This window comes from Sceloporus occidentalis, unplaced genomic scaffold (assembly GCF_023333645.1).
Source record: "Sceloporus occidentalis isolate IW3139 unplaced genomic scaffold, rSceOcc1.0.p SCAF_81, whole genome shotgun sequence".
Taxonomy (NCBI): Eukaryota; Metazoa; Chordata; class Lepidosauria; order Squamata; family Phrynosomatidae; genus Sceloporus; species Sceloporus occidentalis.
In genome coordinates, this window is record NW_028317061.1 from 1,415,934 (window position 1) to 1,438,138 (window position 22,205).

General features: G+C 38.8%; 1 protein-coding gene across 1 annotated transcript in view; it reads right to left on the bottom strand.

Annotated features, from left to right (window-relative positions):
* Positions 1-22,205, bottom strand: part of LOC149285305 (ephrin type-A receptor 3-like) — a 141,751-nt gene that overhangs the window by 89,386 nt on the left and 30,160 nt on the right. Inside the window, exon 2 of the mRNA XM_089495514.1 lies at positions 20,459-21,119. Within this exon, the coding sequence (XP_089351640.1) occupies positions 20,459-21,053 (595 nt within the window). The 5' untranslated portion in view covers positions 21,054-21,119. The remainder of the gene's footprint in view (positions 1-20,458; positions 21,120-22,205) is intronic.

The window sequence follows — 22,205 nt, forward strand, 5'->3', positions numbered from 1 at the left end:
ACTTATTCAAGACAAGTACATAATATATTGGTTCTATACTTGTACTAATAGTTGTAAATTTAGTTCACATGTCATCATATGCTACACAATTTATTGCCGAGCCATAGATTGCAAACCCCATAATATTTCTGTTTCGTTGATGAATACGTAAATCTTTTTCATATTTATCTATGAGAAAAATGAATCTGCTTGCTTTTTTTGACAATATGCACATCTATAGACCTGGCACAAAAAAATCTATAATTAATATTATTTGTGAAGAGATCTCTAAGGTCATTCAGCCAAGCTGATATATCAAAAAAAAGAAATTCTTGTGTTAGCATATTCTCTGCCAAAGTGTCTACGCCTCTACTTCTAGCGTCTACACAAGTCCGATCTGGCTTGTAGGATGTGGACAGCTCTGGATTTCATATTATTCATGCTTAGTTCCTAGCATTGTAGCATAGACTCCAACCCAACGATTGTCAGAAAAAAGATGATCCTGTACTCCTATTTAAGTGTTCAACTTTGCAACGTGGACATGTAGGAGCTAAGATGTCAACAGCACTGACCACCCTGGGCCGGTCAATGGAGATCAGAGGATCTCCTCAACAGTGTACAAAGATACCCGAACCCCCCATGGTCACAACACAACAAAAGGGTACGGCTGGAGTGTCGCTTTGTGTATGCTGTGCTTTGTATATGTATTGTAAAGGTTCCGTAGGTTCAGCACAAGCAGGAAGTGGCTTGACGTGGACGAGAAATGAGTGTGGTCAGATATGGAATCATTTCTGCTATTATCCATTTGTATCGGGTCCCTTAGCTCTTTTGGTTGCAGGCAATGTTTGTTCCAGTGTATACGGTTTCAAAATATTTTGGTGCTTTATACAGAGATGATTATTTGTTATGCTGTTTCTGAATCTAAAGCAGAACGGGAGGCTGGAAGTTTTCCCATGTAGTTGTGTTTATTCCATCTGAAATTCTTAAATGTAAAAAGCAGTCTTTGGAGCATTTACTTGGTAGGCAGCCAACGAATGACAGGGATTATGTTTACTGTGACTTTTTGCTTCTACATCGATAAAAAAAATAAAATATTGCAAAACACTTAGAAAGAGTACAATTGCAAACAAGCCTATATGTTTCCATTAATTGGCACTCGAGCAGATAATAATACCCAATAAACATAAATTGAAGAAGATTCAAACACATTTGATGCCCAGTGACTCCAAAATGTAAGATATACGTAACATAAAACTGAGCATCAAGGGGTCTCAGATAATGAACTTCTGATCGGTGGATAGATATTGTTAGAATTTATTGAATAACAAAGGGGCATTTATATAACTTTGGGATATACCATATGATGTCTCTTGTTTGCTCGCTGCTGCAAGAAACATATCCTAAGGACAAGTACCTGGCCATCCGTATGTGCCAAGGTCATTCACGTTTTTGGGTTATGAGCACTCGGAACAATAACAAAAAATATATTCATTGTATCATGTTGAGTTTCATCAGAGTTTTCCTCATTTAAAGCAAATGTTGTCAGCATTAAGCCTCAGAACCTGGGACCAGGGCTGACATTAGAAATTTTAGGTCCTAGTACAAAGTAAAGACAGTACCCCCGCCACTTTTCACCACATGCTTGTAATAGGGCCACGAGGCCCCAAGCTGGCCATGGGACCACTATGTCCCACAGTAGGCAATGGGAGGCCAGGCCCAGGTAGCGGGCTGGAAGGGTCAATGAGGGATCCTGTGTCCAGGCCTCATACAAGGGTACTGGAAGTATTACGCTGATGGTGGTCCTGCCTTGGATACAGAAAGGATACCAGTTTAAAATCTCTTTAAGTGAAAACATTTTTGTGTCACATGAAAGATGTAAGATCTTTGTAAACTATAAGAAGAAACTGCTATGATCCGGCTTATACAGGTGTTCTTACATTAATACCATATATTAATAACTATATTACATTAATACATTAATATAAAAATATATTATCTTAAATTCATTAAAATAACTGTTATTTATTACTAGCTTTTCCCCTATTAAATTGTAAACCGGCGTTTCTTTTTACTTTGCATCCTTTTCACATTTATTAATATATGTTGAGATAACTCATAATTCCAGAAGAGCAGTAAACCCTTAAAGGGCAAAAACCGTTCTCCCCCCCTAAAGACTGGCGCAATTCACTAATGCAAATGCTAGTGTTTTAAACCACAAAGTCAAACTCCTGAATTTTAATCAACAACACATTTAGGGAAAACGAGAGAAAAAAAAAGTCTTCCCTACGGTGATGTAGTGTATTCTATGGCTTCTAAAGAATAACATTATTGTAAGAGTCATCCTACCACTTCTGCTTTAGCTCAAACATACGCCTGTAGTGATCTTGTTCTTGAATGAACAGGAAAAGTCATCACAAAGTTTAAAATCGAGGATCTTTTTTGGAAAACCATTCAAAATATTTGCCCTCTATAATTTCGAGAAGGGCATTCTAGATTCCAACGAAATGAATGAATAGACAGATAAAGCAAATGATTTCACATGCCAGCCTGCATACAGTCTGCCGCGTGCGCCCGGCTTATTGCTAAATTACTCAATTGTCACAGGAGAACAAAACCAGTTCAAGGAGAAAGAATAGAAGAGATTATTATAAATGCATGCTCACTAATTGGAGAACATTTCATAAAGGTTCCAAAGCTTTATGTTCCCATTTATGTTCAAGAGTGGTTTTCAAAACATCTTGGCACTTAAAAGGACACACCAGTCATCACATGCACTTTAATGCACGCGATAGTCGAGTGTTCCCTTTATATTATTATTTGTTTCTGTTCCATGTGCGTACCAGGAGGAATTCGTCAGAATCCTCTCTATGCATTGACTATGGTTCCTCGCTCCTGTTGGCTCGCATGGGGTTAACAGGGGTCTTAGGAGACTTGCAAAGAAAGCAGTCCCTCTGATGTCAATAGGAGCACTTTCCTGACGGTTAAGAGCTACGGAGCAGCATTTTAACAACAAATACGAATATCCAAATATATAGGCACTCACAGGACTTTTCAAAAATATGAAGTGGTTTATTCACACATAAATCTATGTTAATCAACCACTTGAGTGCTTATATCTGCTATCCCTTTGCTGCACAAATGTTACACTGTAAAATGTAAGGACCCATTATTATCTATTGTTAAATATAGCACCATCATATTATGCAGTGCTGTACAATGTGTAAACCGGACATAACAAGTAGTATATAACATAACAACCCAACTTACAGAAACAAAAGGCAAAGAGGATACTGCTCAGAAGAGCTTCCAATCTATGCACAATATCAAGTACCTGCTCATACTGAAGTGCAACGAAGATGATAGTGAGTGTTTATAATTACAAGTTATTTGGTTTGAGAACATAGTATTTACATGAAATACCGTACATTCCATAAACTCACAATATTTGCTGAAATTAGAAATGAAAATATTATTGTAAGATCTTCCTGCTGGCTTCCTGTATGATTCGAGTGTGTGTTATCTTTTGATTTATTTTTTTATGTGCGGTCCCCATCGGGGAATCTTAGAGAAAGCTCAGCGGATGTGCGAGCCATTGCTTTTTGGTCTGCCATTCCCAGCTGACAGTATTCCACATTCAGTCATCCATCATAGTCATGTGCTTGGCTGTCTCATACTGGGAGCTGGCAGTCAGCATCAATCTTCGCTCAAGCAGATTACCGAAGCTACAATTCCAAAATACTACTTCCCAAATCTCTCTCTCCTTTCACTGAGCACAAAGACGGCGAGGTGGAGGGGGGGGAAAAAAAAACACTTTCTCAATAAAAGTATTAAGCTTGTCACAGCAGGAAGAAGCAAAGTGAAACATCATGTCATCAACAACAAAGAACAAACCAAATGCTTCCATGCTATAAACACGTCGATGAGATCAAAAGGAGGCCCAAACGGCCTATATAAAGAAAAGGAAATAAATAACTTAACCCTCTGAGCTCTCTCTGGCACTTAAAGGGTTAAACCGCTGATTACATGGGAACGGAATACATGCTAACAAAAATGATCTGACATGAAGTTATAGAGTATAATGCACTTGCTTCAAATAATTCAAAATCATCGGCGTTATTACAATAAGGGGCCAGTGGAAAAAAAACAACAAATAATGACATCAAAATTGGCATGATACAATTTCACAATAAGATTAACACATGCTAAGGCATACTGCTACAGAAGGTCTGATCTTGCAAGCTCACAATCTATTATTATTGCAATTAATGACAGACTAAGGCATTATTTTTTGGAATGTTTGTAAAACAACAAGGGATATAAAAAAATCCCATAGAGCACAGAAAGGACCCAGTACTGGGGTAAACACTTCCTGTTCGCCTGGCCATATTCTATCCCAGATCGTGTGGTCGTGTGCGAAACTGGTGCAAAGAATAAAATGTGGTGTTATCACCATAGCAACCACCTCTAAACAGGTTTGGCACACACATCATACTAAATATTATACTTCAGGTTTTTAATCAATAATTTTAATCTAAAATATTTATAATTGTTCTTAACCACTTTATCATATTTCTAGCTATTTTTTTGTATGTGTCAGTATCTGCTTTTCCCCAAATCCCACGGTGCATGATATTCTCTGTGGATATTCGGCACGAAAACAGGATAGCGTATGCGAGTTTATGGTCAGGATGCAGAGAGTTAGTGGATCTGCATATGATGGGAGGATATGGAATAAATTAAGCCTTCGTAACACCGAAAAAATGCATGTAACAAGAAACTTGAAAGGAAGGAAGTGCAATAGGAAATTAAGTTGCGATTTCTAGTCTTACAACCTTAATAAAAAAAAGGGGCCATTAGCAATGCGTTAGGAAGTAGAAGCCAATTGTTTATGATCTACATTTCCCTTCAATATGATTAAATGCAATAAATCAATAAATTACCATTGCTAAAGGACGCATTTTAACAACATATTGAAAAGTTTTCATTTGTTTTGGTAAACCGAAACGTTTAACCACTATCAGATGTGACGATATTCCAAGCCAAATAGGGTGACAGTTTTGTGGAGGTAAGCGTGACAAGAGGAGTGTAGAAGGTTGCTGGATTTCTGTGGCCAATATGGTTCAGGCTTAGAGTTCTGATCCTTACAACAAGATATACATTTAAGAACAGCGCACCAGTGACTTGCAAATCCGCCTTTTCAAGAGGTTGCGCAGCCACGGGTCACGGGTCAATATTACCAAACTGGACAAGGTTTGGTCTCTACATTTCCCTGATACGTCAAGATGTATTAAGCCAAAACAAGCTCACTTTATTAAGTAGGGGCTTTCGAAATATTTTATTAAAAAAAAAAACATTTTATAGCCGCATTTCTGTTTTAACACCATTTTTACTATGTGGCGCTGAGTTTTCATTTGAGTGCCAGTTTGTGTTGAACTGAGTTTGTCATTAGACACATTATATCAACATATAAATGTATATCTAAATCAGTTTTTAATACTAATTCATTTGATTTGGTATGTACTGGGTTTGTTTCTTATAATATAAGCTAAACAAATATATTATGTAATAATTCATTTTGTTTCCAAAATCTGCTACATTGTAACATGTAGTTAAGCAGGTTTACTTTACTTTAACTGGACTGCGGACAATGCTTTGCTATGCATAAATAATAATAGTAATAATTATATGTTGGAAACCACCCTTGTGCATTGTCCACATTAATTTCTAACATTTGGTTTGCATAAATATCATATTCTTTAGTAAATGATGTTATGATCCCTTGTGAAATGCAAGGGTGGGCAACTGCAATCCTGTAGCTGTAATAAGTCTATAACTCACATGACCCTCATCCATTATCCCACTTTTTGTGTTATATAAAGGGGAGCCAGATGTCATAATTACACTTTAAACATTATAATATAACTTTCAACTCTTAAGTATTACGGAGTTCCCAAATACCCAATATTTTGAGAATATATAAATTACATTTATAATAGTTCTAAATGCATTATCAAATTTTAAACTACAAAACGTTGTAGCTGCCAAAATGTTCTGTTACATTTTGTTTTGCAAAATATTACAGATTTCCTTGGCAGGAAAGAAGAGATCTGCACTAAGATAGCACATTTTACTTACGTGCATAAAAAATGCTTTATTCCCTGAAAATGTAATTTCAGATTTCAAGTCGTGTCCTTTTTTGGAAGATTACAGAAACGAATTGTGACAGCCCATGGTAACTAAATACAGGTGCGCTTCCACTTAGACGAAACATTAATTGCGCTCTCTAGTATGTGGAGCAACTAAACTTTAGCAGATCTTTTATTTTAATTTTCTTGAAAGATTTAATCAAATAAATGTCACTTTAAGAAGTTTTTTCAGTTTCTGTGATAACTTATCAGTGTCTGTTTTTTGTGTCCCATGGTAATGAAGTGTTCCGGGCAAAGAATTAAAATAAAATATGAGGCAAATGCTGCCCGCACCCGAACAGCTTCTTTGAGCAGCACATACCTCTGCTGAAGTTTACAGATCCCTGCACGGATCAGGAGAGATCATAGGATCCCCCCAATCAGCCCATGATGCCTTCTGCACCCCCCAAAAATGACAATGGGGCACATTGGCAGGACAGGGTCCCAGAAATCTAAGTGAACCCTGCAAAAATCTTTAGATTGTAAGCTCATTTGAGCCGGGCCCTCTTCACCTGTTGTTTCTGGAAGTCAAATTGTTATGTTATATACTACTTGTATATATATGTCCTGTCTACCCATTGTACAGCGCTAGAGAATATTATGGCGCTATATAAAACAGTAAAATAATAATAATAACAAAACAGACAGATTTTTATTGACAGACATAACTACCGTCGATGGAAATAAGCTTTGAAACTAAATAATACGTTGTTGTTTTCCCCCCCAGAAGATTATCCTATATGTCTTGTAGCGGGACTGTGGGCAGACGTTGTTAGATCATCTGGCTTCTCTCCCTATATGGCTAGGTTTCCACTTGGGTATTTTTTTGCAAAAACACCCATAAAAACGCCAATTCAGCCACACGGCGGCCAGATGTTAGCTGTTCTTCAATACTCACAATGCCATATCCACTTGGCGTTTTTCTGTTTGGCGTTTTACTACTTTTTTGGGCTCTGTGGCAGTTTTTCAGAATCGCAGCATGTTGACACTGCAAGGAAAACTTGGCATTTTTCTCCAATAGAAGTCTATGGGAGAGAAAAAACGCCATGAAAAAGCCATGTGGGTTTTGCCTTGGCGTTTTTTATGACGTTTTTTTCCACAGTTATAACAAAGGGGCAGGACCCAGGAAGAGGAAGAGCTGCCATTTTCCAGTCTCTGTGTAATTTATTAGCAGCATGGCACCCAGAATTGTCTTTGATGTGTCCAAGCTTATTCAACTAGAAAGTATCCCTTGCAATTTGCACCATCATTTGGGGCCAATCTTCCTAGTGGAGCAGACATTCGGAATAAAGCATGCCTTACAAACCACAGAAAAGAGGAAAAAATGCTCCGCCAGGGCGTGTTTAAGTAGAACTCTACTAAGGAAATGACATCAGGAGGGGGCAGATACTTGCCATTTATCCTAATCCCTTTTAGCTGGGTGAACATTCCAACGTGTAAAGGCTGGAAAAACTGCCTAAGGTCAAAAAAGCAATTTCCACAGAAAGGCTAAAACACCAGAAAAAACGCCAAAACGCAGTGGAAAAATACCCAAGTGGAAACCTAGCCATATCTGAATATAGTGCTAGGTGAACCTATATTGGCTGTTGCTAAAAAGAGAGAGAATGCTGTATTTCTTAGATGGAAGACTACTGATACTTTTGACATTAGTAACGGTTCCATCAGTTAGGAGGCAGAACAAGCTATGAATTGTGGGTCGGGGTAAATGGACCCCAATACTTTAGTATACAAATCTCTAAACTGAGTACTGAGTAAATACAAGAGTGGCATAAGAGGGGTTAAATTATTCCCCTGGTTGTCTGCAAGGAGTGGGTTAAATACCAAATAATATGTGATTTACGCAGGGTATTTTTGAAATGATTAACCCTGTTAGTTGTGCCAACATTGAGCTCACGTAAAGCAGCCAAATTATAATTCAACAGTTTTTATTATTTGAACTGTAGATTTGCCAGCGTAAAAGCTGAGCAGATACAACTGCATTTTGCTCACACCCAGCTCATAATATAAGTGACTCCATCATTAACCTATTTTGTCCCTATTTTGCACCATTAATGAGGGTATTTATCAACTCAGTACCCACTATAAAAAGTAAAAAATGACCATCAGTGCCATATTTAAACAGTACTTTCTCATTAAACAGTCTTGGATGGATTCCAGCTGCTGACTTCTTTAGCTTTTAATAGACCTTAAGAGCAGCATAAATGGTTCTGCAGTGTGTCGTAGGGCCTTATTCACTAACCTGTGAGTTATATGTAGAGTGTTCTGAAACCTTCCATTCCAGCTCACTGCATTAACATAAAATATAGAATTTAACAACAAACCTTAATCAGTCCTTGGTCTCATTTTAGATTCAAGAAAGAAATATCTTTCTTACATATATGTTTAAAATCTCTCCCTGTATTATCCACTTTGGGTCTGCTCCACTTATCTACCACCCCCTCTGTAAAGTGAAACTTCCTTACATTACATCTAAGCTGCATACCCTCTAGTTTGAAATTATGACCTCTTCCTCTAACATTTATCCTCCTTTCAAATTACTCCTGCACTTTTTAAAATCCCTTTAAGTATTTAAATATTTCTGTCATATCTCCTCTCTCTCCTCCAAGCTATACAGACTGAGATCCTTTAGTCTTTCCTGATAATTTCTATCCTGCAAACCATTCATCATTTTATAAGCCTTTCTCTGAACTCTCTCTCCAGAATATCAAGACGGGGTCTCCAGAACTGCACACAATACTCTAGGTGAGGTCTGACCAGAGATCTATAAAGTGGGAGAACCACCTCGCTCTTCCTGCTACTAATGCCTCCTAAGATACAACTAAGAGTACTTTAACTAAGCACTCTGCTTGCAGTTTTCAATGCGTTGTTGCGTTGCCCTACATTTAAGTCCTCAGACATAGTTAGTAAGTCCCTCTCTTCTGTTGTTCTTGACGGCACAGAGCCTCCAATGCTCCAACTCAGCCTTTTCTCCAGAAACTAGCCAGGGTGTCCCTTTTTAATTCATACAAAATGCAATGAGATGAAATATGTTATACAAACGAGACAGGGCCTACAGAAACTCTATCTACTGTGATTAATGACCTTCTGAAGAAATCAAAAGCACTTTTGCGGGTCATATAAACAGAGCAATTATGTTGCAAAAATGCTTGTAAATGCAGGGCAGTCACCTTGGAAACCAGTGTAACAAAATTGCTCTTTACATATAATAAACTATATTATCTGCAGGAAATTGACTTTTATGTTAGAGTTATTACTCTTTTTAGAACCCAAATCCCTCTGTCCCTCTTTTCTCCACTGATGTCTCTCTTTTGTAGGCGCTCAGAATGGTTGCCCGGTATGAGTGTATCACATTTGCTTGATATATAAGGAACAGGTTTATAAAGTTCATTGAGTTAAGTAAATTGCTGGCCCCATAGACTGAAGTTTTGCAGCACCGAGTTAAGGTAAAGCTAGCTGAAAGAGTTTTGGGAGACCAACACTGCATGGAGACTGGTTTCTATCTAGTAATTTAGCACTTGAGATTAAGTAGGAAATTCCACTTGACAGTACCTGAACCCTCATGCTCTGTGACCGGCATTGAACCCAATAAAATTAAAAATATGTTATGGAGCTGTCATGGTAATCCTGCACATTTGGTCCTCTGGATGTGTAAGACTTGACTGCTAACAGGACACAGGTTCACATCTTTCATACCACCTACACTTTCTTCTTTTGGATATGGATCCCTCATTTATTATCCAGACACGCAAATCTAAGCAGATGTTCCTGTACTTGCCAACCCCATACTGGCCCAAATTCTGTTCTAATACATCTGCCCTCTGAGACTATGCATCGTTACTTAAGAAGCTCCTACCAAAAAACTGTTGTTTCTTTTTTACAACAAATGCAACACCCTAAATATGGGCTATGTGGATTAGCCTTCAAACAAAATATGATATGGTCAGGTTCTTCTGAAAAAGCAACTAATAAAAAAAGACTGACGATCACTTAAATTTCCTTTAGATAGTAAAGTTAATACATAAGAAATCACACCATTAGTAAAGTTAGATGTTCACACACATGTGAAGGGGTGGACTGAGGATATTACGATGGACTCAAGCTTTTAATCAAGTTTATTTGCACAGTGAATTCAATATTTTCTAAGCAGATCCAATTTTATCCAAGTGGGTCGATTTTGTTTATAATGTATGTAATCATCATTTTTAATATGTCGCAAACTTTAAGGCCAGCGGCTGCCTTATGTGTTATATTTTTATGCTCATGGCATATCCAGCTGGTGGCATTACGCTGCTACATAAAGCTCCGGCAGCAGATCGGATGAGTAGGGGGTGCTGACAGACCGAGGCCCACCAGGCATATCCAAAAACACCGCATAATTCACTTCTAATTCTAACCTATTACAGAAAATTAACTACTCGCATTGTATATTGATTATTTAACACTTTCAACACTGCACTGGTTCTCAAAGCATTGCAGGTTAATGTGCTGCTCATCCCTGGGATGCTGAAGGGGTTAATGTTACTCATATGAATAAACTATTTTAACCCCTTAAGGACAATGTGCGGTCCCTAAACCCATTGAAAACAATGCATTTTGAGCCCGTACATGTACGGGCTTTGTCATTAAGGGGTTAATTACATATCCCTTGGTACATTTTTGTCTCTTTCTACCAACCGCGCTTTAACTTTTTATAATGATGTTGAATTTTTTTATATTAATTCAATGCAAAAATTGGTTCCTTTGAATTAACTAGACTGTAAGCTTGCAAGACTTTTAAGTAGGTTTGCAGTCCATATTAACCCTATAATTCTTGTATTTTGCATATTCCTTACTACTTATGAATACTTTATTCTTGACCAAACTTTTTTGCAAATTCATTCATTTTTTTTTTGTCCTGGCAGCCGTTGTTTTTGTGTTTTTATCTACACACAAACTCAAAAAAGTTTCCCACCATCAATCACTTGCTCCTGAAAAGCGTACTACTTACTGTGCCGAAATGCTATTAAATGGCAAAAAACACTCGATCTACTCCTTTACACAGATACTCCCCCCAAAAAGACATTACAAAACTGTATTAAAAATAGAACTTTCACAATTATGACATTTAGCACAATAAGTTAATTTAACAACACCCATTTTTAGTGCAAGTAGTGGTGAGTGGACCTTTCAAATTGTCATTCCAGAACTAAATTTGATATATTGATTTTAAGAGGGGGAAAAAGGGCTTTTTCTTTTATAATAAATTCTACTGGGAGCAGAACCTGAGAGTTCTTTAGACAAGTTTGAAAAACAGCTCCTTGGAATAATTGCTGGTACCTGTCATCTCATTATTAGTATCAGGTTACAGTAAAATCTCCAACTGCTGGATTTGATTTCCTGGCAAAACTTCAGAGAATTCAAGATATTTCAGAAACTGGAAAAGGACAATGGTGCAGCAACAGATACCCCTGTCTAATTGTACCTTCTCCACATCATGTTTCAGCAATATAACAAAGTAATCCTTATTACAGACGTGTGCAAGTGTGTTCTTTTTTTCAATTTTGGAAATAGATTTATATCCTGACCGTGGTCACCCTTTGTGTAGTATTCTAGAGGTCAATAACGTTGCTATATATCAAGGACTGGCTCTGTCTAAGTCCATATTTGACCATGGCTTCCTCCAATCCCAGGACTGCACAACCTGTACATTATTTCAGATGCATTTAGGGTCCATCTCGTTTTACTCCCAGAATCCCACTTTCACTTCACATCAAATATTACTTTTTTATTTTTTGTAACAATTAATTATGTTTATTGAATATTATTTCTAACAAAGTGTAATAGATCTTAGGGTTGTTTTTACACAAAGATCCTTTAGAAATGCATAGAAGAGAAATACATAGATTTGAAATACAATGTTGTTTCTCTAATTAAAATAATCAATGGGTGTTAATGCACTCAGGGTCAGACTGGGGATGAATAAGCAGCCTTGGCACTTTTAGTGTTAGTATGTGGCCCTATTGGCCACCGGTGCACCAGGCAAATGCCATTCTATGTAGTATCGTAACCAAAAGCTCTTCACTCTCACGGTGTTCTTCACAGATACTGTTGAACCTCTATGCGAAACAATAAGGAACGATAATATTTCAAACAGTGGTTTGCTTGATTTATGTTCTAGCCAACAATAAGTTAGGAAGTCACGTATGAGGCACCCAGGAGGTACCATTCATTGGACGCTATATATACAGAGGAATTCTGGGTAAAAAAAAAAAGGATATGGATAAGTCCTATCATTTCTTTCTGTTCAGTTCCACTTTTACCACTAGGCTTTAGATTTGTTCATTGTGGACAACCCCCATTGTGTCTGACAGTAGGTGTTCTGTATAGAGAACAATCCTGTGTTAGGAAAAGGGAAAAGCCAGTCATTTATGGGTGCAACAGGGCTAGCTCTATCCTAGAGGCAAACTATATCGGCTGCCTAGGGGCACTAAGTTGGTGGACTGCCACCCTGATGTTCCTTCTTAAATTAATGGGCGCAGAAACCTAGCTGGCTAAAAATCTAATCTATTCACCCGATATCTAGTCTGAAACATCCAGGTATGGACCCACACAGACATTCATAAAATAGTTTAATTAGAACTTGTATGACTTAGTTAATGCATAAAGAATATTTAAAGTGATAGCAAAGTCTTAGGACTGTAGAAACCGGAGAGCTTGTATATCTATACTAAAACCGACGTTTGAAACTTAAGAATTTTGTTACATTCCCATTTTGATCATATGAAGCAGGCTTGGATCTCAACGGACCCCCTTCCTACAGTACATCCTGGAGAATTTCCCAGTACATTCAATTAAGCCGCACTGTCCCTTTAAACACGTATGTATAAGGCTGGATCAGACACAAGATAAGGCCAGCTAGAAAAATAGGCTGACAACATGAGCCAATTGTTCTTTCTGTATTTTTATTATTTATTTTTAATTAATGCCCTGCTAGTCTAATACCCAAATACAATAATTTAATAAATGTTGTCATTTTTGGCATATTAATGATATGTAACTAAGTTGATTTGTGTAGAATGCCTTATATAACCCATCTTCCAGCGGTTTTAGCCCCAGCCTCATTCCACTATACGCACAGCATGACTGGTTTTATATTATCTTCAAACTGCATTTAGCCCACAGTGTAAAAGATCTCATTGTTACATGCATAATATTCACATGTGGCAATGATATATTTATTGAAAAATTGTTTTCACATTATATAGCGGCATTATATAACATATCTCATTTCCTGAGCTGCTGGCAAAGAACTATTAAGTAATACCATCCCAAAACAGTCACATCTTTTTATAATGCAGAATACCTTTTACACTTTATCTGTGCTTAGTAATTTAGCGCATTAGTAGGGTGTATTTAAGAAGATCAGTCAAATATATAAATGACAGCCAATAACTCTCATATCTCAGGTAGAGGTGTTGGTCAAGGTGGCTAAGGCTCTGTGAGATCAGGTATATGGGAGAGTATTTATGAGATAGAGAGCACAGTTTGTGTGTGTGCAGGCCCGGACTGGCCATCGGGCACACCGGGCGTTTGCCCGGTGGGCCGGGCCACGGCAGGGCCGCATTGACTTAGGGGCTGATGGAGCTGCAGCTCCAGGCCCCTACCCTACCTACGGCCGCATTAACGCAGGGCATAAGGGGCACCTGCCCCTTAAGCCCGCCGCAACTGCGACCGGGTCCGCCACTCTAAGGGGCCGGGAAGTCCCCACCAAGGCCGGCCTTACGGGTCTGCGGCCTCACAGGGTTTAAATTAAAACATCGGGGGTTTTTTAACTTTATTTAACATCCTCCATGTTAAATAAAGTTTTTTTTTACTTTATTTAACATGGAGGATGTTAAATAAAGTTGAAAAAAAACCCCGATCTTTTAATTTAAACCCTGTGCGGCCGCAAACCCCTAAGGCCAGCCCTGGTGGGGGCTTCCCGGCCCCTTAGAGCAGGACCGGCATTTGGGGTGTGCGACCGCAGGGGGTGCCAACTTGCGGCACCCGGCACCCCTCCAGAGACAGACAGTAATGTCCGCCGCTGGAGGAGCAGGCTCGCAAGGGAGCGGTATCGGAGGTCTTTAACAGACCTCCGGTTCCCTTGAGTGATTTTAAGCCGGGTTCAACCCGGCTTAAAATCACTCAAGGGAGCCGGAGGTCTGCTAAAGACCTCCGATACCGCTCCCTTGTGATCCGCGCGGCAACAGCTGCTGTGCGCCGGGGTTTGTTGTTAGATCCCGGCGCACAACACTGAAGCCGCGCCCACCGCTGTCCGTGCCCTCTGACCCGGAAGAAGAGAGAGAAGACAGAAGAACTGAAGAAGAGGAGCGAAGATGAGGAAAAGGAGCTGTAAGGAGAAAAGAGGAAAGATAGGAAAATATTCAGTGAGAGTGGATTAGTATATATGTGTGGATTGGTATATATGTGTGGATTGGTATATATGTGTGGATTGGTATATACGTGTGGATTGGTATATATGTGTGGATTGGTGTATATGTGTGGATTGGTGTATACGTGTGGATTGGTATATATGTGTGGATTGGTATATACGTGTGGATTGGTATATACGTGTGGATTGGTATATACGTGTGGATTGGTATATAGGTGTGGATTGGTATATAGGTGTGGATTGGTATATATGTGTGGATGGGTAAGTGTGTGAGAGTGATGGGTGTTATGCTGTACCATTTCCAATGTCTTTTTCATGATCTAATTATGCTCTAAAAGTACATCATAACTCCCATCACTCTATACTGTTCCATACAGTGGCAGAGCTGGGAGGCAGAGGCCTTGCACCCTCACCGCAGGACTCCTGAAAGGTAAGTGAACTTCAAAGAGGGAGAGGGTAGATAGTTAGGAGGGGGTAGATAGGGAGAAGGGCGTGAGACGGGGGAAAGGGGGTAGATAGGGGGAAAGGGGGTAGATAGGGGAGAAGGGAGTGAGAAGGGGTAGATGGGGCAGAAGGGAGTGAGAAGGGGTAGATAGGGCAATCATACTCCTATCATGCCAAGTCTGCGAGTACATCCTGGAATCTGGGTATGCCTGGGCATGATAGGAATGTGATTGCTGTTAACAATCATATATATATACATATAATATTGTTTTTTAATTGTTTTTTCCTATTTTGGTGTGTTACTTACTTTAAATAAAAGGTTTTTTTTTATGGTGTGGGGAGGTCATATTCGGTTTCGGACAGGTAAATGCTGCATTTTCGGTTTCAGTCCAGAATTCGTTTCGGTGCATCCCTACTACTAAGCCAGACAATGAAGTGGTAGGCCTACACCACAACAATGTTTGGCGTAGTATATAGTGATTGGGGTTATGCTGCACTATTGTCAATGTCTGGCTCAATGTATAGTGATAGGGATTACGCTGTACCACTGTCAATGTGTGCCTCAGTATATAGTGATAGGTGTTATGCTGTACCACCGTCATTGTCTGCCTCAGTATATAGTGGTAGGTGTTATGCTGTACCACCGTCAATTTCTGCCTCAGTATATAGTGATAAGTATTATGCTGTACCACCGTCAATGTCTGCCTCAGTATATAATGATAACAGTGATAAGAGGCAGAGGTGGTAGATAGTGATACAGGGGGATAGATAGTGAGAAAGGGGAGTTTTGTTACAAGCTTTTATTCCTTTCTTTTTTTGGGATGGGGGGGCACCAGAGGAGTAGTTCGCACAGGGCGCCAGAACACCTAAGGCCGGCTCTGCCTTAGAGTGGCGGACCCGGTTGCAGTTGCGGCGGGCTTAAGGGGCTCTGCCTTAATGCGGCCATATAGGCCCAGTCAGTCCGGTCCTGACTGGGCCTATTTTAAGGTAGGAGCCTGGAGCTGCAGCTCCATCAGCCCCTAAGTCAGTCCTGCCCTGCCACAGGCGCGGTCGCAGTTGCTGCTTGCTCTGGCAACAAGGTAAATAGGGTGAGGGAAGGGGCTGCAGTGAGAAGGGGCAGAGGGGGGTTAGGTAGTGAGAAAGGGGGAGAGGGGATAGATAGAGGCGGTACATATTGAGAAGTGGGGAAGGGGGTTACAGTGAAAAGGGGGAACATAGTGAGAAGGGGCAGATAAGATGATGAGAGGGGGTAGTGTGAATGCGTATGAGAATGAATGAATAAATGTGTGGATGAATTGTGTGAATGCGTATGACAATTAATGAATTCATGTGTGGATGAATTGCTTGAATGATTTGTGAGACTGCATTAATGAATGTGTTAATGATTTGTGTGAATGATTAAATGCAAAGATGGTACATGAAGGGTGGGCTTTAACAATAAATAAATAAATAAATATGGGCTGCTCAGGCTTAAATGCCCGGGCCTATTTTTTGTCCCAGTCCGGGCCTGTGTGTGTGTGTGTGTGTGTGTGTGTGTGTAACATTGTGTATGTGTACAGTGTTTCTGCACGGTATATTTTGGGTAGACTGCCCCCCCCCGGTACAATACTAGATAAAAGTGACACTGGGGTTGATTTTTTTACTAGAGTAACAGACATGGATACTTGGGAGTGTTGAGCATGATTGACTTGACAATCTAAGCAATCCCAGTGCCTACTGTCTATAATAGAATGTAAGCTTACAAGACCAGGGCCCTCTGCTTACTACCAGTATGTTTTAGGTTTATATATCTCAATGTACAGTTTGTATGCTTGTCCTCTTTACAACAACCCTAGGGAATCTGATTATTCTTTGTGATTTTTCAATTAACCCCTATTTTTTGTTTTCACACATTTTTTAATGATTCCTTTCTGGTTACCAATGTAGAAGGGTTGTTACATTTTACCAATAATTCCCATTCTATGAAACATTCCATTTGATGAATAATACAAAGAAAGTGAAGTCGTAAAATGAATGGAAACCCAGAAAGATTGATTACAGAGCCGTAATGTAAAACGATAGCGCATTTCGCAAATGTTCCAGCAAACTCACTCTCGTTCCATGCATTTGATATCTATTTCCTAATTATTTAGCTGTCTGCCGTCAGCTTGTTTTGATAACATCCTCCAGGACGAGAAATAGGAGCACATATGTGAATTGTTTGTACTCAAACCATCTTTCAAGATAGCTCTCGATTTAAGAGTATTTTTCGTCAAATGTTATCAAAACTTACACTTCCCTGTACAATTGCTCACTATGAAAGGCTAGTACCAGCTGTCACCATTGAAATACAAGCCCTTATTAGTCTGCAAAAGTTTGCAGTGGAACTAACAAGAGACTTTCAAATAACTATAAACACTCCGGCAAGTGGAGAGGAGGGAAGAATGAATGACAGGCCAGCAAATCGCTACCCAAAATACAATTCCTATGATCGAATGACGGACTTTTTAAATGTAGATCCTTAGGGTGAGGGACCTCGGAACGATGTAAAAACAATGAAATGTAAAAGGTTAAAGAAATGTCAGCTGGATCTCTCGAGAGTTTTTAACATGCATACCTTCAGATGTTTGCATAGGACACTTACCAATAGACGTGTCAGAACTTAATGTGACCGGCTAATCCTTTGACTTTAGGCTTCCAGCATCTGCTGCGTTTGTACAGAATATGACTAATACATTAAAGCTTAGATAAGCGCTGAAAGAGCACAGTATACGTGAAAAGTAACAAATAACTACTTTTTATGACCCTTGCTTAGTCGTTGAACACAATGCAAACATTTAATAAGAGACATTTGGCCCATCTAGTCTGTCTGTTTTTTCTGAGCTAAAGACTCTTGATCATGATGATAACTCACATACAGAATATGTTAAGTACACTCAACTATTAAAACATATAGAGACTCCCTCCTTCCATCTTTCTCTACCCCTTCTTTCTTTCAGTCTCTACCCCTTTCTCTCTTTCACTATTTATATATATATATATAGTTTTGTTTTCAGTTCGTTCAACCCCGTCATATCATAAGAATGTAGAACAGACCATGCTCTTAAATGTAACTGATCTGTGGAACTTCCCATCTGTTTCCTAGCTCCCTTTCAGACCTGACCCAAACACTTTAGGACCTCACAGTCCTGTACCTCATTTCAACATGCTCGAAGAACAGCAGCTGCGTGCCACCTGGATGCTGACGGCCTATTACAGGCTGGGAACACCTAGAGAACCGATTCCCATTCCGCAGAGAAGGCCCGAAGAGGTAGACTTTCCCAACTGGTTTGGCTGTGGTTAAGCAGGAATATCATGAAGTCCTGGCTTCCCCGAGGACTGGTTTAAGTCCAATTTACTTGTACTTTTGGTAATTCTGCACTTTAAGACATAGCTATTTAGTGGTAATTTAATAGTTCATGCATGAGCTTCAAATTGCATTTATAATATCAGTTTATTGTTACCTTTTGCAAATAATTTAAGGCCATCTGGATACTTGCTATTTTGCAGACCACATTTTATCAACTTGGCTGCCTAGAATGTTCAATAGTTATTTACTTTTATTTTTTCCTCCCTGAAACCGGTATAGTGTTTTCATATGCAGCGTTCTCTATCTCTGCTCATTTAGTACCCAAGAGACTTTAACAAGGATGTTGCAAAAAAGTGCCCGCTCAGCGAGCAAATGGCATACCTGGGTACTTCCCAGGGCTGGCCGCCCAGAGCACCACCTCTCCTGCCCCTTTACAAGAGCAAGAAGCATGTGTGGCTGAGATAAATGGAAGGGGCCAGACACTGCCCCCCTACCTGGAAATTGAAGACATTGTGCTGGAGCTTCGGGGAAGCACTGCTTCATCAGGAGCATCCTGGTGAAACATGGTAGGTACCCAGCTCAGGTAACCAAAATTTCTGAAACGCTGCTCCGATTTCAGAGACAAGGACTAAGAAGCAAATTCAGCTTCGGTAATTCCCCTAAACCATGAAGAAGGGACACATATACACATTTTCACCCTTGTCTCCTGGGTATTATTCATTTGGCAATCGTCAATACAACGTATCCTATACATAAATATGTGCCTTCTATTATTCACTCACACACAGAAAGGGAAAGTGGTACAAGAAATTCTTTTTCTGAAAAAGTAATGTATATAACAACAATATGATCTTCCTGGCCCATCTAGTATTTCACCTGATCATGCATTAAAAATATACGTAATTATATTGTAAGTATTTTTTGACTACAATGTATTTGTGTAGATTGTGAACACAGTATATACTGACATTTCTGCCTGTAAAAATAAATATATGCATATATTTTCTTGTAAAAATGGCTATACATATATATATATATATATATATATATAGGTATATGAACAGTTGTATATAGGTGTTTGTATATAGGCCACAAGGTTTATTCTGCATTTTTTAGCATCACACAATCAGTGAAAACCCAACAGCTGTAGAAGTAAAATAGAAAAAGAGGACTTTAATCAACACAACCGACTAAGTTTTTATGCAATGTGCGCAGCAAATGGTATGTCGAGAAAATTGAAAACACATCAAATTAAACTCAGGGCAAGTCTTAGCATGTATTAAATGTGTCTCAATGTTTTTCTATGCATAAAGAGGCCAGATTGGTTTCCTTAATCAAGCTGCGAGCCCCAAAGAGTTCTTATAATGGCCCAGACAAATACAAAACCCACAATTGCGTTATTAATTTTTATGTCATGCATTAATATTAATAGAAGCAACTGTAGTAGGGAAAAAAAAAAGATTGTGTCCAAAAGTGAAGTCATGTTTTGTTTCTCGATATATAAATATTCTTCAAAGAATTAGATTTTATATGTAGAACTCTCGGATTTCTTTGTGAATAATCAATTAGAGTGGGCTGTAAGAAAGCATCTGGCTCAAACTGTATTTTTTTTTTTTTTTGGAAGAATTTGCGAGATTGAATAACATGTTGCTTTACAAAGAGTCCATAGCATGTTGGCATTCCAATTGATAAGAAAAGGAAAGAAAATAAAAAATCCATGTTTTCCAATTTAGGACTTGACAATTCTCCCCAGCCAGGGAGGCACATCTTCTAAAATGTTTCCCCAGGCTAAATTTTTTTATTAATTAAATATCAACCCGAACATTTTTTTAATGTTTACTTCAAAATAGCACAACATAATTAGATACCCAAGTAGCAAATATAAAATGTATAATAATACCCTTTAAATAAATGCATTCATAATATCTTGAGGCTGTAATTGTCATCCAGAATGTTACTCGAGGTGGCTGTCATATTTGCTCTAATAAACACTGTCTCAACTCCTTTCAACGGCCTTGAGCTAGTTTTGTCATTTTGCTCCCATAATAATAATAATAATAATAACTAATACCACAAAGCTACATTACTATTGTTAAAATGACTCCTTATTACCTTGGCATGTAAATCCTCTTTCTTCGTAGCCAGGATTGCACAAGCACTTTCCAATGGGAACTAGCCATTCGCCTTCTGTACTGCAGTACATTTTAGGTGGGTCTTCCTCTTTGGAATGGTTGACACAAGATCCCCTCACTTCCACGAGTGAATGGGAGTCCATAGGTACAGTATCTGGAAACATAGCCAAATTCTTCACAGTGAAAGGGCACTTTTTGAAATATACCCGGACGGATACTAAGGCAACACAGGCACCAACATCCTGAAATGCCAAATAAAGTCCTTTCTTGCTTATAGGCCCAACCTCTCGAACCTCAGTGTTCAGTTTGAGAATTCGATCTCCGAGATCCATCTGTGTAAAACTCTCATCAGCTGCAATTGTGTCAATCTTTGTAAACTGGTGCTCTCTAAACTTAACCCCATGGTCCTCATCTGACTCCATGTAATGGAGGTTAAATGTTTCTTTACATGTGCCTAAAACGAGAGGGATGCTGTTACAGTCTCGTAATGTGAACTTTAGCTCAACATAGATCTTCTGGGCTGAGTTGCGAGGAATCCAGTTTGTCCTAAGCCAGTTGTTTTGATTGTGGTCCATGACATTGCAAACTTGGTAGGTCCTAATTGGGGTGTAATGTTCATCAACTCCACTGATTTCTTCCCACTGTAAGAAAAAAATGAATCACGTTAATTTGTAAAAAGAAACTCTAAACATTACAGGCTCCAAAAAATTACATTCCTAAGAGTACTGAAATGGCTTTCGAAAAAACATTAATATTCCCAGCAATTCTATGCAAGAGGAAAACTACAAAGAAACTATACATAGACTCAGTCTAGAAGTTAATGTTAGGGAGAAGTTGAGGAATAGTAGAGGCTCAAGATAGGACTAATCCTCGCTGCAATCCTACCAGTGGTGACTTTCACCAGGGTCAAGGCAGGCAGATGACCAAGTCCTCCACTGGCACAGAATGCCTTAGAAAGCAGTTGAAGGACATAATTGTCTTCAAAACTAGAAGATGCTAGAACAACAGTCACCTCATGTATACCTTCTTCTTTCAGAAGCAACTCTAAGTAACTGGGCTAATCTGGTACTAATAATCTGATTCTCTTTTCATAAACAGTACATGGTTCACTGTACTTTAGGGAGCAAACATACAAAGTAATGTTTGATTACTTTGTCAAATAATAATATCATATTGGTTTATTGGCCGAGCCCCGATACCATAGGGGCTAACAGCATGGGCACATAAATGTTTTTTTTTACATAAAACTGAACGAGTTTGAAATTTGTAAACTCTATTGCAAAGCTAAATGTAAAAAAAGTTTAATTTGTTGACATTGCCATAAATAACCTCTTTTTAAAAACGGACTGTTTTAGTATATGGAATTTTCAGAGACACAGAATATCACATTACTGGATCATTTTTCATGCGCAGTAAGTGGTTACATGAACTCGCAAGTATTTGTTTTGGAAAAAGCAAACTCTTTTTTTTTGATAAAAGGTAGCCAGGTTGTGATACATTCCACTTTAAATAGAACAATTTTCCAGATGTTAAGTTTGTGCATCTTAAATCTCACTTCTGCTAACACTTCCAAAGCACAATTAGAAATATGTTGATTAATAACAAGAAGACTTTATGTTTTAGTGCACAGACCGGTTACTGATAGATATCTACCAGCCAATAAATCTTCAAAAATAGGCAAGAATTCAAGATAAAAGGGCATTCAAAGTTAACACTGTTTTTTTTAG